The sequence below is a fragment of the Oryx dammah genome, unplaced genomic scaffold, assembly GCF_014754425.2.
Source record: "Oryx dammah isolate SB20612 unplaced genomic scaffold, SCBI_Odam_1.1 HiC_scaffold_5, whole genome shotgun sequence".
NCBI classification, from domain to species: domain Eukaryota; kingdom Metazoa; phylum Chordata; class Mammalia; order Artiodactyla; family Bovidae; genus Oryx; species Oryx dammah.
Genome location: NW_024070189.1, coordinates 52,686,149 through 52,699,967, shown reverse-complemented (window position 1 = coordinate 52,699,967; position 13,819 = coordinate 52,686,149). Strand labels below are relative to the sequence as shown.

The window sequence follows — 13,819 nt, the reverse complement described above, 5'->3', positions numbered from 1 at the left end:
CGAAAAGTTGCAGTGAAAATTACATGAGTTACTAAAAGTGATTATAACAGTGGTAACATAAGCACCTGAAGCTATCACTTATCTATAATTTTAACACCCTCATATATGTCCAAAACTTGATGCAATGGGATAAATATTCAACCATTTTACTAACAAGTACTTCTAAGACACCTGATTTCTCCAAAAACACATTTAAACCAACAGAGAAAACTAACTGAATGACAAGAACCACATCAGATTTATTTTATTCCTCTTCTTCAAAATCTCTCTTTTATTCTTGAGAAAGAAAATGTAATCTCATTCTAAATGCAATCTCACCCTAAATACAAGAAGTTCCATGAGATTGCTTTGGTTCTGCAAAATAAAATTTGAATAGTGGGAGGGGTTTGTTTCTCCAGCTACTTGAAGACAGGAGAGAAAGACACAGGGACATGTCTGGGTCAAAAGGGAAGATGAGAGAAGGAATACTCTTGAGCACATGGTATTAAAAATGCATCTCTGATCCAGATTCTAGTCAGAACATCATGACTTAATACTGGAAACTTGGGGCTCTCAGCTCTAAAGGGATGTTTCCTTCCCATTCTAATGACCTAGGCTCTGTTTGAAATTGCCTGTTATTTCAGCATCTTAACAGGTCAAATGAATCATGTAATAGGTCAAGCAGATTACTGATTGACCATCAAAGTATCTGAAATGTGAAATGCTTTGGCAGGTACGAGAATTTCTGGATATAATAGGAGAAGGTGTGCTTTCTCCTTCCGTACATTTAATGTAAGAGAAAGAATGTACTGGCAAATCTAACCTTACCCTCTACAATAACATCAGTATATCTGAAGCCACAAGGAACCCTTGTCAATAATCAGTACGCTTAGTTTACATCTTTTTTACCACTCACCATTCTTCTGGCCACATAGCCACATGATTATAAAGGAAATATGAAAGATGATTTGGAATAAGATCCTTGCCAGAGGCTCGAAGATCCACAGGATACCAGAACTCAAATTCCTGCTTTAACTGATCTAATTTTTCCTTTGGGATCTGAGCCTTAGGAAATGGAGCTTCCTTGAAGAAAATATAATCCCAAACCTCTTTGGTCATTTGCTGTGGTCTGTATTAAAATAAAAGTAACAAATAAACAACAACATATATATATATATATAGTTTCTTTGAAGAAAAAAAAACAGCATTCTAATCCAACCATGAAGTAGAAATCTATTTTTTTTTAAGTATTTATTCTATTTATTCATTTATTTGGCAGTGTTGAGTCTTAGCTATGGCATGAGGGATTGTCATTGCATCATGCCAGATCTTTCATTTCAGTACACAGACTCTTTAGTTGTGGCACACAGGCTCAGTAGTTGCACAACTCGGCCTTAGTTGCTCCTCAGCATGTAGGATCTTAGTTCCCCGACTAGGGATTGAACCTGCATCCTGTGCATTGCAAGGTGGATTGTTAACTCCTGGACCACCAGTGAAGTCCCAGAAATCACTTTCTCAATGTTTTACAGTAACAAATGAGAACAAGAGACTCCCATAAGGATAAAGAGTGAATAACAGAGGGGTTATTTATTACTTTTTCTCAGTTCAACAGCAAAACCACCATGACAAAATTCCACTAAATGAATTCTTATAAAAACTAATTATTAGAAAGTATTTTCAAGGACTTCTCTGGTGGTCCAGGGGTTAAGAATCTGCCTTCCAATGCAGGGGACATGGATTCAATCCCTGGTTGGGGAACTAAGATCCCACTTGCCAAGAGGCAAATAAGCCCACATTCTGCAACTACAGAACCCATGTGCTCTGAAGCCTGCACACCACAATTAGACAGAAAGCTTGAGCACTGAAAAGTCCTGGCACTGCATCTAAAGATCCAGAATGCCACAACAAAGATATTGCCTCAACTAAGAACAAATGCATCCAAAAATAAATTAATTTTTTTAAAAAAGTATTTTCAATACATAAATCAAAAGATTATATCTCACGCTAACAAATCACCTTTCTTCCTCTATCCATTTACCAACCTGATGCCCAACGGAGACTCTGCTTGCCCACGCAAGTTACCTCCCTGCAGCAGGTGTGCAACTGTGTAAAAGGCCATGTAAATAGTAGAGTCAGAGAGCGATTCAATCAGCCACTGCTCATCCCATGGCAAACGAGTACCTACAAGTAAAAGGAAGAAGATTCGTGTAAGATGAATCTAAGAGACACTTCATTCCCAGGATTCACATTTTCAAAAGCAGGTCTCTAGCACTGACAAAGCTACAAGTGTAGGTTCTTAAATTTACTTGAATAATATAAACTGATAAATTTTTTTTTAATGGTGAAGCACTAGAAATTTTCTATTAAAAATAACTGCAGCATAAAACTATATGGGTTAGATACTTCTACCATCAGGTGAATAGGAGGGGGGACCAGATCCTAGTTTCTCTCACCCTCTAACCAAAAACCTCTCACTTCCAGCTCAGAAGAACAATGGAAGAGAAGGGAAAATGGCAAAGGCTTAACCTGCTATGTAACTGGAAAAGTCATTCACACGGAAACCTGAAGTTTGCTTACCTAAACCGTAAGTTCTCGAGCAAGCATGCTCCTGCAGCCAATCTAAGGTTGCTTCAAAATTCCTCCTAGTCTCCTCACAGTACCTGGACAGAGCAGAATATAAAGTGTCTCTCCTCTTCAGCTTCACTGTCTTCCCCATTTCTCATCTCCTTCCCCTTCCCCTTGGAGAAGGGAATGGCAACCCACTCTAGTATTCTTGCCTGGAGAATTCCATGGAAGGAGGAGCCTAGCAGGCTACAGTCCACAGACTCACAGAGTTGGACATGACTGAGCGACTAACACTTCCCCTTCCCCAGCACCTTCTCCCATCTTACGTTTCCAAGTACTTCAAGCATTGGGATGTCTGTTTTTTCCAGTTCTCTTCTCCATAATCCAAGTACCTGGGAGTGGACAAATTGATTTAAAAAAAAAAAGTCAACGATAAGCAAAGTGACGGGAAAAAATTTCTGCTTGCTATCTATAAAAGAAACTAACCACTGGTCACACAGGGCCACAACACATTCATCTGAAGACCTGGACATAACTTGTTTCTCTGGTTCCATGTAAATATATGCATCTCCCTAGATGAAAGTAAATAAAAATACGTCAGATACTATGTCAAAGCAATCTCTTTCCTCAAGGATAAGAAAAGAAGTAACTTAAAAAAAAATGCTCTACCACCAATAACTAAATTGCAAGTTTTCACTATATCCTCCCTCTTCCCAGAGTAGAAGTTACTTGCCTTTCTTTCTGTATATCACCTGTTCCTGAAAAAGGCCTGCATCTTTATCAATCAGGTGGATCGCCTTCCCTAGGTACAGCTTTTCTTTGCAGAGTAAAAAATGTTTAACAGCTTCTACTGCTATAGTTTGAAGGCTATGGCAGCGTTCTATTTTTGTTATAAGAAAAACACAAAAATTGGAAACTAAATGCATGGAACAACTGCCTTTAAAAAAACACATGCATGAAAACTAGATATGGAAAATAATATTACTAAAGATTTATAGTGTCGTGAAAAATTCCCACTAGAAAACTGATCAAAACTTTTATTTTTTTTAATATTAAAACAAATACTCTTAATGTGTTACAATCCCAAGCTTATTAGGATAATTTTTTAAAAGAAGATTCAGCATTGTTATTCATAAAATGATTCACTGCTCTGTGTACTTAACGCAAGTTCTTCATACTGAAACAGGTAGGACTGTGGTTTAACAATGGTAAATTAAAACCAGACATTCAATTAACTCTGCTCCTTCTCAAAATTCGAACAAAATGACAACAAAGAGGTTTTCTTTTTAATGGTATGAAGTTACAAAGACAAGAATGGGAGAAGAAATAACATCAACCAAATTTTGGAAACTAAAAAGCCGAATGACTGACAACTGTATTAGTGGACCAAAGGAAGCTAGCTGAATCCTAAGCCCACAGGAGAGAAAGCTGAATTCTTGTGGCTCAGTTGGTGAAGAATCTGCCTGCAATGCAGGGGACCTGGGTTCAATCCCTGGGTTGGGAAGAACCCCCAGAGAAGGGAAAGGCTACCCACTCCTGTATTCTGGCCTGAAGAATTCCATGGACTGTATAGTCCATAGGGTTGCAAAGAGTCAGACACGACTGAGCAACTTTCACTTCACTTCACTTGCATTACAGAACCTCCAAAAGAACTCAAGATTTGTAGCACAAGACAGTTCTAGAAAAGGAGGTAACATGAGGCTGGAAAGAGGAAGACTAACTGAAGTCTTTTAAAGAAGTTAGAACCAGATACCCTAATCCCACACTATGGAAACCGGCAGCTGCCTCTCCCTGTGCCTGCAGAGCAATCAGGGTTTACACTCCGGAGAGGACAACACAGAGTTTCCCAACCGGAGGACAAAGTTGAGGGAACGGTTTCATAGTGAAAAGAGGGGGATTAAGAGAAAGTCAGCACATGGGTACTGATACCCACTCTAGCAATCTTCCTTTGTGTTAGCTCCCAGAATGCTCACTTAGCCAGAAACTGAAGAATCTTCTGAGGGGAACCTAACAAACCGCAAAGCCCTCATTAACAACAAGGCTAACATCAGGGCTTCCCTCAGGCCCAAATGGACCTTCCAGATCTCTCCCAGTGACAAGTCCTACCTATATCCAAAAAGGTTCCAATCATCTTTTTGCATGCACTCTTAAAAATCAATAGCCTTCCTCAGACTAATAAGAAATTAAAATCTCATATTCATGAAATAAGAATTGCAGCATCCTATCATGAAAGATCAGATAACAAGAGTAAGTCCTTAAACTGGCTCTGAGTTGGTAAATGCTTAAGCTGAGTAAGAGGTATACAGGAATTTATTACACTACTCTACTTTTTTATGTTTGAAATTTTCTACACAAAGAAAAAAATCTAGTGATTTTTTAGGAATATTTATTTATACATACATGCACAAGCACATGTGAAGCTGATATAAAAAACACAGTAAACAAATGCACAAAAACTCATAGGAAGAAAAAGTTGAGGGACTCCCCCAGAGAGAAAAGCAAAAGAACTTCCAGAGTCTAATAGAGCCAATATCTGAACAGTAAGAATTCTGAAAATAAAAATTAAGAATAAGAAGGGATAAAACAATTAAACAAAAAGTTAATTTTCCCAGAATTGAAGAAAGTAAGTTTCCAGACTGAAGGAGCCAATCCTACACCCAGAAGAATGAATGAAAACTAATCTACACCAAATAAATCATCATGAAATTTCAAAAGAGAGGATTCTATACGCTTGGGGAGGGAGGGGAGACATAGATCATGCCATACCAGTTTTGGACTTCTTAACAGCATCACCAAACCAGAACACCATGGGTAATGGCCTTCAAATTTTTAAGGGAAAATTATTTCTAACCCAGAATCCTACATCCAAGCATTCAAGTATGAGGACAGAATAAAGATATTTCAGATATAGAAGGTCACAAAATTTACCTTCCAAGTACCCTTTTCCAGGAATATTTCTAGAGGCAGAGCTTCAACAAAACAAGAAAGTAAATAAGAAAGAAGCAGCCATGGGATCAAGGAGATCCAACTCAAGAAAAACAAAGGAAATCCTAAGTAACAGTGGAGGAACATCCCAGATGACATTTGTGCAAGCAACCAGTCCGGATGACTACAACAGGCTGGAAGGCTCTGAGAGAACTTTCTCTAAGATGTAAACAATAGCATACTGATATGTTTAAAAGTATAGAAAAGAAAAATAAACAGTTGGACAGAGTTTGGGGATGAAGTGTCTATAATTATATTTAAAAGTAAAAAAAGTAGAGAAAGAAAAAAAAGACAGTTATTAACTCCAAGGAAAATCAAAAGCTGAGGAAGAGAAATTCTCATTGTACACTACATTATGGATCAGCCATGTCTCAAAACACTGACTACCTCTCTAACCTAAGTTATAACATACCTATACTAGGAAGACGTGGGGTGAAGAAGTATATACAAATGTGAGGTTAGAGGGGAAGACACAGGTTGGAGAAGAGTTAAATCTTGATCTTTCATAGCAGGAAATCAATGGCTAATGCCTAAAACTGAAAAAATTTTAAATTACACTACAAGCGTTTAGAGATCTATAAGAGAGGTGGAGATACTAAAATAAATAACAAAACAGATGAAAGTAAGCCTGTCCAAGCAATAGAAATTTAAGAGGATGTGGATGAATGGAGAGGAAACTGCTGTCTTTTTGTAACAAGTCTTACAGCCCACAGTCTCTCTGTATTACAGGGATATGTAACTATCAAAAACAAAAATTCAGTTTCAAAAGTTCAGCAGCTAAGTAACTCAACAATAAAAAAAATTAAACAAAAGTGAAGAGGGGCAAAAGGATGAAAGCAAAAAGTAAAGCACTACAGAAAGAATTGTTAACTACCACTACTGCAAATGGTCACTGCCAGAAAGCATCATTAAAGTTCGCTGTATGTAATCTACACATGCCAACTTTAGACCATTACCTTCACCAACATAACAGGTGGGATGTTCAGGTTAAATGAACTGCTATTATTAAACAGGTCTTCAATTTTATATGTAAATAAAATTATATCTTTAATACAGCTCCAGGTTCTACTACAGAAAATTGCTAATTAACATTGTAAAGTCTATGAACCAAAAGCGCTTCTAAAACAGCCTTCAGGGGATAGTCTATTACATACAGTGTCAATCATCTTGTTTCTAATAGTCTTCTTTACGTCTTGGACCTTCTGTCCTTTAAATCCATCCACCAACATTACCTAAAAGGATAAGAAGTGTAAAAACACATACAATTAAAATTTGCTTTGGGTCCCCCCCTTAAACTTTCTCCTACCTAAACTTACCTCCACAAACAACCAAGATATTTTTAGTGTGAAATTTGTCACATTTATAACCATACATCTTTATTTTGGCACAGCTTGGACAATTAATACTTATAACACACTTGCTTTTCTTTTAGTGTAACTGGGATATGTATTATGAACATGATTAGAAAGAAAAGTTCACTTCCTTCCTTCCCACTTAGGTTTCCATGTAGAGAGAATTCCTCTGCCCTAACTCACATCCCTCCTGAAGGCTTTGGGGGAAGGAACGGAGCCAATGCAGCTCAGCCCCAATTAGGTTTCTCTTTTCAACTCCATCTGTTGCCAGCAAGGATTCTCCTTTGCCTGGCCATGTGATAAACTTGGCTCTGAGAGGAAGGCCTATGGTTTCTCAACTCTGTCTTTTATGTAATGGGGAGATTTAATTCTCGGGCAAAGTATTGCCTTGCCCATTGCTGTCACAGAGCTAAGACACCATTCCCTTCTGACTGATACTGACCTCCATCTATCTGATTCCTGTTGACTCTTTCAAATAGGTTTTATCTTTTTGAGGTTTTGGGGTTTTTTTGGCCATATCTCACAGCTTATAGGATTTTAGTTCCCAATCCAGGGATCAAACTTGGGCCTTCAGCAATGAGAATGCAGAGTACTAACCACAGGATCACCAGGGAATTCCCAATACTTTCTACCTTAAGTGGAAAGACATGTTTTCTATTTTCACCTCCAATCCTCTAACATGCCAAAATGCTCCACATCTATTTAATTCATCATTATGAAATTATAGATTATGGATCATCATGGCACAGGGGTTAACAGCACAAATCTCAGAGCCAAGTTGCCTAGTTTGAGTTCCAGCTCTGCTTTGACCTGGCTATCTGGCTGATACTGGGTAAATTACTTAGTATCTTAGTACCTCAATTTCCTTATCTGTTAAACGGGAATAACTGCCTACTTTCCAAGGTCATTTTGAGATGTAAATAAGTGACTATGTAAGTGCTATATTAGTGTTGACTTTTAGTGTCATCCAAAACATGGATGAGTTGAGTTTTAAAGAAGACATAGAAACAATATTTGGTCATACAGAGAAATAGAAAGCAAAAGTAAAAAACATTCTCATTTACAGCCTTAAAAATCATTTCAACCTCAAGTTACTAACAACTTGACTGGGTTTTTACTTTTACTAGCCTCACCTTCTTTCCATGGAAATGTAAGCCACATTAACATATGTACAGTAAGGAGAAAAGAGAGGTTCAAAAATGGTGCTAAGATGGCATGTAGTAGTTGTATTAACAAGTAAATTAATGAACTGAATGAAACTGCTTATTTAAAATTTCATCTCATTAAGAGAACAAAGGGACCGGGTATTGTCCATGCAATAAACCTTCGGCGTGTATTGCATAGTAAGACGAACTAACCTTAAAAATGTTCTTGAGAAATTCACTCAGAGATTAGGGGCACAAAAATGGAACTTCTGTAATACTACTGGACCAAAATAGATTAAAAAAAGAAATTTAGAAAGAGAAGAACATAATCTTATAATCAGTTCAGTTCAGTTGCTCAGCCATGTCTGACTCTTTGCGACTCCATGGACTGCAGCACGCCAGGCTTCCCTGTCCATCATCAACTCCTGGAGTTTACTCAAATTCATGTCCATCAAGTCGGTGATGCTATCCAACCATCTCATCCTCTGTCATCCCCTTCTCCTCCTGCCTTCAGTCTTTCCCAGCATTAGGGTCTTTTCCAACAAGTCAGTTCTTTGCATCAGGTGGCCAAAGTACTGGAGTTCACCTTCAGCATTAGTCCTTCCAATGAATATTCAGGACTGATTTCCTTTAGGATGGACTGGTTGGATCTCCTTGCAGTCCAAGGGACTCTCAACATATTCTCCAACACCACAGTTCAAAAGCATCAATTCTTTGGTGTTCAGCTTTCTTTATGGTCCAACTCTCACATCCATACGTGACTACCAGAAAAACTATAGCTTTGATTAGATGGACCTTTGTTGGCAAAGTAATGTCTCTGCTTTTTAATATGCTGTCTAGGTTGGTCACAACTTTTCTTCCAAGGAGCAAGCATCTTTTAATTTCATGGCTGCAGTTAACATCTGCAGTGATTTTGCAGCCCAAGAAAATAAAGTCTGTCACTATTTCCATTGTTTCCCCATCTATTTGCCATGAAATGATGGGACCTGATGTCATGATCTCAGTTTTCTGAATGCTAAGTTTTAAGCCAACTTTTTCACTCTCCTCTTTCACTTTCATCAAGAGGCTCTTTAGTACCTCTTCGCTTTCTGCCATAAGGGTGGTGTCATCTTCATATCTGAGGTTATTGATATTTCTCCCAACAATCTTGATTCTAGCCTGTGTTCCATTCAGCCCGGCATTTTACATGATGTTCTCTGAATATAAGTTAAATAAGCAGGGTGACAGTATGCCACCTTGATGTATTCTTTTCCCAATCTGGAACCAGTCCATTGTTCCATGTCTAGTTCTAACTGTTGCTTCTTGACCTGCATACAGATTTCTCAGGAGGCAGGTCAGGTGGTCTGGTATTCCCATCTCTGGAAGAATTTTCCAGTTTGTGGTGATCCACAGTCAAAGGCTTTGGCATAGTCAATAAAGCAGAAATACATGTTTTTCTGGAAGTTTCTTGCTTTTTCAGTGATCCAAGGAATGTTGGCAATTTGATCTCTGGTTCCTCTGCCTTTTCTAAATCCAGACTGAATGTGTGGAAACTCTCAGTTCATACTATTGAAGCCTCGCTTGGAGAATTTTGAGCATTACTTTGCTAGTGTGTGAGATGAGTACAATTGTGCAGTAGTTTGAACATTCTTTGACACTGCCTTTCTTTGGGATTGGAATGAAAACTGACCTTTTCCAGTCCTGTGGCCACTGCTGAGTTTTCCAAATTTGCTGGCATATTGAGTGCAGCACTTTCACAGGATCATCTTTTAGGATTTGAAATAGCTCAACTGGAATTCCATCACCTCCACTAGCTTTGTTCATATCTTATAGTAATCCCTCTCAAATCAGGACATAGCTGAAATTATATTAAATTTTTCTATATTTTTTTCTAAATCACTAAGAAGGAAATCAAAGATCATGGAGTACGTAAATCAAACAAAAATGATAACAAAATATTACTTACACCATCATAAAAACCTCTTAGGTACAACTTCTCCTTTGCTTCTACAAGTTTTTCTCGGTCATTCTGGCTCTGAATTTTCAACTCATCACATATAGTTACAGCAGAAAGCTTTCCAAAATCTGGGATTTCAATGACTGGCACCTGCAAAAAAGAGAAATGTGAAACTATTCACACTGAATGAACATAAAAACAGCCTTATGCGCACAGTCCTTTGCCTCCACTGTCCAATGAACTCATATGAGATTTTATATATCATTAGGTCAGCTCCACACATTAGGGAAAACATCCAGATGTGAATCTATCTTCCTACTGTCCATAGGAACCACCCAAATTCTCTGCACCAACCCCCACACTGTCCTTTCCTCACTACACATATAGCTTCCACAGCTCTCAAGCCCTCACTGGGCACATAATTTACTGAATAATGTTCAAAACTGGCAAAATGATGCATGCATGTGTGCTAAATCATTTTAGTCATGTCCAACACTCTGCAACTCTATGAACTGTAGTCTGCCAGGCTTCTCTCTCCATGGGATTCTCCAGGCAAGAATACTGGAGTAGGTTGCCATTTCCTATTCCAGGGGAGCTTCCAGACCCAGGGACTGAACTCTAGTCTCTTATGTACCCTGCATTGGCAGGTAGATTCTTTACCACTAGCGACACCTGGGAAGCCAGCAAAATGATGTGAACAACTAAATTTATGGATGGTCTTTTTTTGATTTATATTAAGTCTTCTGGAGTCTTATTAACTAGTAATTTACATTTCTAAAGACACTAACATGAAAACATAAACATTCAAGAGTAACATGCAAAATTTTATCTTTAGAAGCCTGGAAATTTGCCACACTAAAAAATAAGTTACTACAGAATTGGTGATACTAAAAGGCAAACTATTTGTTTGTTCTCGAACTGCAGGTGCCAAGAGCTAAGAAAATGCCTACTGTTAAAGTTTTTGTTTGCTCTTATCCATCACAGCAGATATCAAATTAAAGTAAGTAAACTCTTAAACTCCCTCTTATTTTCATTCTCTGTGAGTTGGTGATGGACAGGGAGGCCTGGCGTGCTGCTGTCCATGGGGTCACAAAGAATCGGACATGACTAACAGACTGAACTGAACTGAACCAATTATTTAATTCTGTTACAAGTGTTAGCTCTTTTCTTCCTCTAATGAAAAGATGGACATTAATATTCCAAATCATCTATGTACTCACAGGTTCAAATGGCAAGACCATGTCATCTCTAATTCCGTACTTCACTCGTAAAGCCTACAAAAACAAAAAGGAAGTTAACACTAATGATCAATATTTTTCTGGTATTATCATTAAGAGAAGTACCCTCTAAACTTTTCTTAAAGTATTTTTCTTCTTCTCTCCATAAAGACCAATTTTTTAATTTTATAGGAAAAAATCTCAGGAAGGGATGTATGACTTTTAAAAACTAAACAGTTTAAGTTAGACTGAATAGCTTAAATGATGAAACTATACAGTCAAAAGCAAAAGTTCACACAGACACACACATATCACTTAAAATGAAGTTCACATTCCAGTTGCAATGAAAATGCAAGTATCAGAAAAGTTGTTTTTACAAAACTTTCTCTTGTTAGCAATCAGGTTGCTCTTCAGCAGGTGAATGAATAAACATACATCCAGACAACAGAATATTATTCAGTGCTAAAAAGAAACAAGCTATCATGCTATGAAAAGACATGAGAAACCAAAATGCTTATTACTAACTAAAAGAAAGTCTAAGAAAGCTACATACCGTATGAATCCAACTATTACATGACTTTCGGGAAAGGTAAAACTATGGTGACAATTAAAAAGATCAGTGGTTGCCAGGAGTGGGAGGGAAGAGAGATAAACAAGAAGAGCACAGAGGATTTTTAAAGCAGCGAAAATACTCTGTATATCATAATGATGGATACACGTCATTAAGTGTTTGCATAAACCCACAGAATGTACAACACCAAGAATGAACCCTAAGGTAAACTATGGACTCAGGGCAGTTATGACATCAATGTAGGTTCATCTTTGATAAAAACGTACCACTCCAGTGAGTGACACTAACAATGGGGGAGGCTATGCAGGTGTTGAAGCAGGGGGTATTACATGGGAATCTCTGTGCCTTCCTCTCTATTTTTATTATGAACCTAAAACTGCCCTAAAAAAAAAGTCTTAAAAAAGATTCTACGGGGACTTCCCTGGCTGTGTGGTTAAGACATCACGCCTCCACAGCAGAGGGCGCAGGTTCAATCCCTAGTTGGGGAACTAAGATCCCGCATGCCTCGCGAGACAGCCAAAAAAAAACCAAGGTTCTATGAAATATTATTTTTAAAATTCAAGTCACAGGAAAACATATAAATATCAAGAAACAGGTTAAAGATAGCATTAAAAAAGATATCTGCATAGTTTTTCAGCCTAATCCAATAGTCCAGTGGTGCCTAACAAATGCGATGAGAAAGAGGAAATGTGAGCATGAAACACAGAAACTCACCTGCTTTTTCTTCAAGTCTCTGAGGGCAGCAAAATCATCAGGAGAGTCAGAAGGAACACTTGTGACCACACCAGTGCCTTGTAAAGGAAAATGTGGAATTAACTAGTAACAACCAGAATGTGTCCACCAAAGAATTTCTACAAAGAAGTCAACTCTTTACCTTTATCCTCCTTGATGGTGAGCATTGGGAGAACATAGATCACCTTGTAAGATGTTAAAGGTGCAGAAAGTGATGCACCAAGAATATCCTATGTAAGAAAAAGATCAGTATAAAGAGGAAGTAACTTATTCCAATCATTAAATTTTAAAACTACGTTTGTATTTTAAGCCATGAGAAGCTAGTAATCAGCAATACTCATTCTTTTTTACCTACTAGACTAGAAATAACTGAAAATAATTATAAAGCCCAAATCTTGTAATGTTGTGAGGAAATTAGTACACTAACATATTGCTTTTAACTTTGCACTCCTTGAGGAAAACAATATAGGAATCCACAGCAAAAGTCACAAAAATGTTCACACAGCTTGGACCCAGCAATCCAATTCTAGGAATTTACCTCAAAAGATTCTTTGAGAATCTGCCCAATGCTGTGTTAACTACATTAGCAAAACCTGGAAACAACTAAGACTTTAAATAATTTTTTTAATCACTTAATTAAATATGAGACATCAACAAGATAGAATATTATATCTCTGTGTTTCTATTTTAAACAATAATTAGAAAGACAGTTAAGAAGACATATCTAGTTTCTCTTTAAAATAAAAAAAAAAAAGAAGATGCTACAGAAATGCACTTTTCAATTCCATATAGTTTCCTTTACCCATATACATAAGTTGCTTATAGAATCTGGAGCCATACTGATAAAGGCTAAATATCATTAACAGTTTAAAGCTATTTTTAAAATTATACCACCCATTTCCCTCATACCAGAATCTGCTCAAATTAACAAGGGAAGAAGTTGCATGTAAGAGCAAGAAAAAAAAAATTTTGTCATTAATACTGTTCCCCAAAACCTCTGACAGAACTCTAACATTAGGAACTAATGAGATGTGGCAGGACTGCTTATAACAGACGAAGCAATTCAAATATCCATTATACAGAGTCATTAAATAATTTGTGGCACAGCCAAACAATGAAATACTGTGTAACAGTAAAAAATAAGAACAAAGGGAATTCCTTGGCAGTGCAGTGGTTAGGACTCTACTTTCACTGCCAAGGGCCCAGGTTCAACCCCTGGTGAGGGAATTAAGATCCTAAAAACCACATGGCACAGCCGAAAAAAAACAAAGAATGAGAACAAGGAGATGTTTATTACCAAGAAATAGCTAAGTAAAAAAGAAAGTAAAACACAGAAC

General features: G+C 37.5%; 1 protein-coding gene across 1 annotated transcript in view; it reads right to left on the bottom strand.

Moving 5' to 3' along the window:
• The window catches only part of LARS1 (leucyl-tRNA synthetase 1), a 63,564-nt gene that overhangs the window by 26,175 nt on the left and 23,570 nt on the right, over window positions 1-13,819 (bottom strand). The window contains exons 11-20 of the mRNA XM_040239798.1: window positions 12,625-12,712; window positions 12,465-12,541; window positions 11,183-11,236; window positions 9,972-10,112; window positions 6,684-6,761; window positions 3,031-3,116; window positions 2,871-2,936; window positions 2,557-2,639; window positions 2,022-2,160; window positions 896-1,108 (exon numbers count right to left, since the gene is read on the bottom strand). Of these exons, the coding sequence (XP_040095732.1) occupies window positions 896-1,108; window positions 2,022-2,160; window positions 2,557-2,639; window positions 2,871-2,936; window positions 3,031-3,116; window positions 6,684-6,761; window positions 9,972-10,112; window positions 11,183-11,236; window positions 12,465-12,541; window positions 12,625-12,712 (1,025 nt within the window). The remainder of the gene's footprint in view (window positions 1-895; window positions 1,109-2,021; window positions 2,161-2,556; window positions 2,640-2,870; window positions 2,937-3,030; window positions 3,117-6,683; window positions 6,762-9,971; window positions 10,113-11,182; window positions 11,237-12,464; window positions 12,542-12,624; window positions 12,713-13,819) is intronic.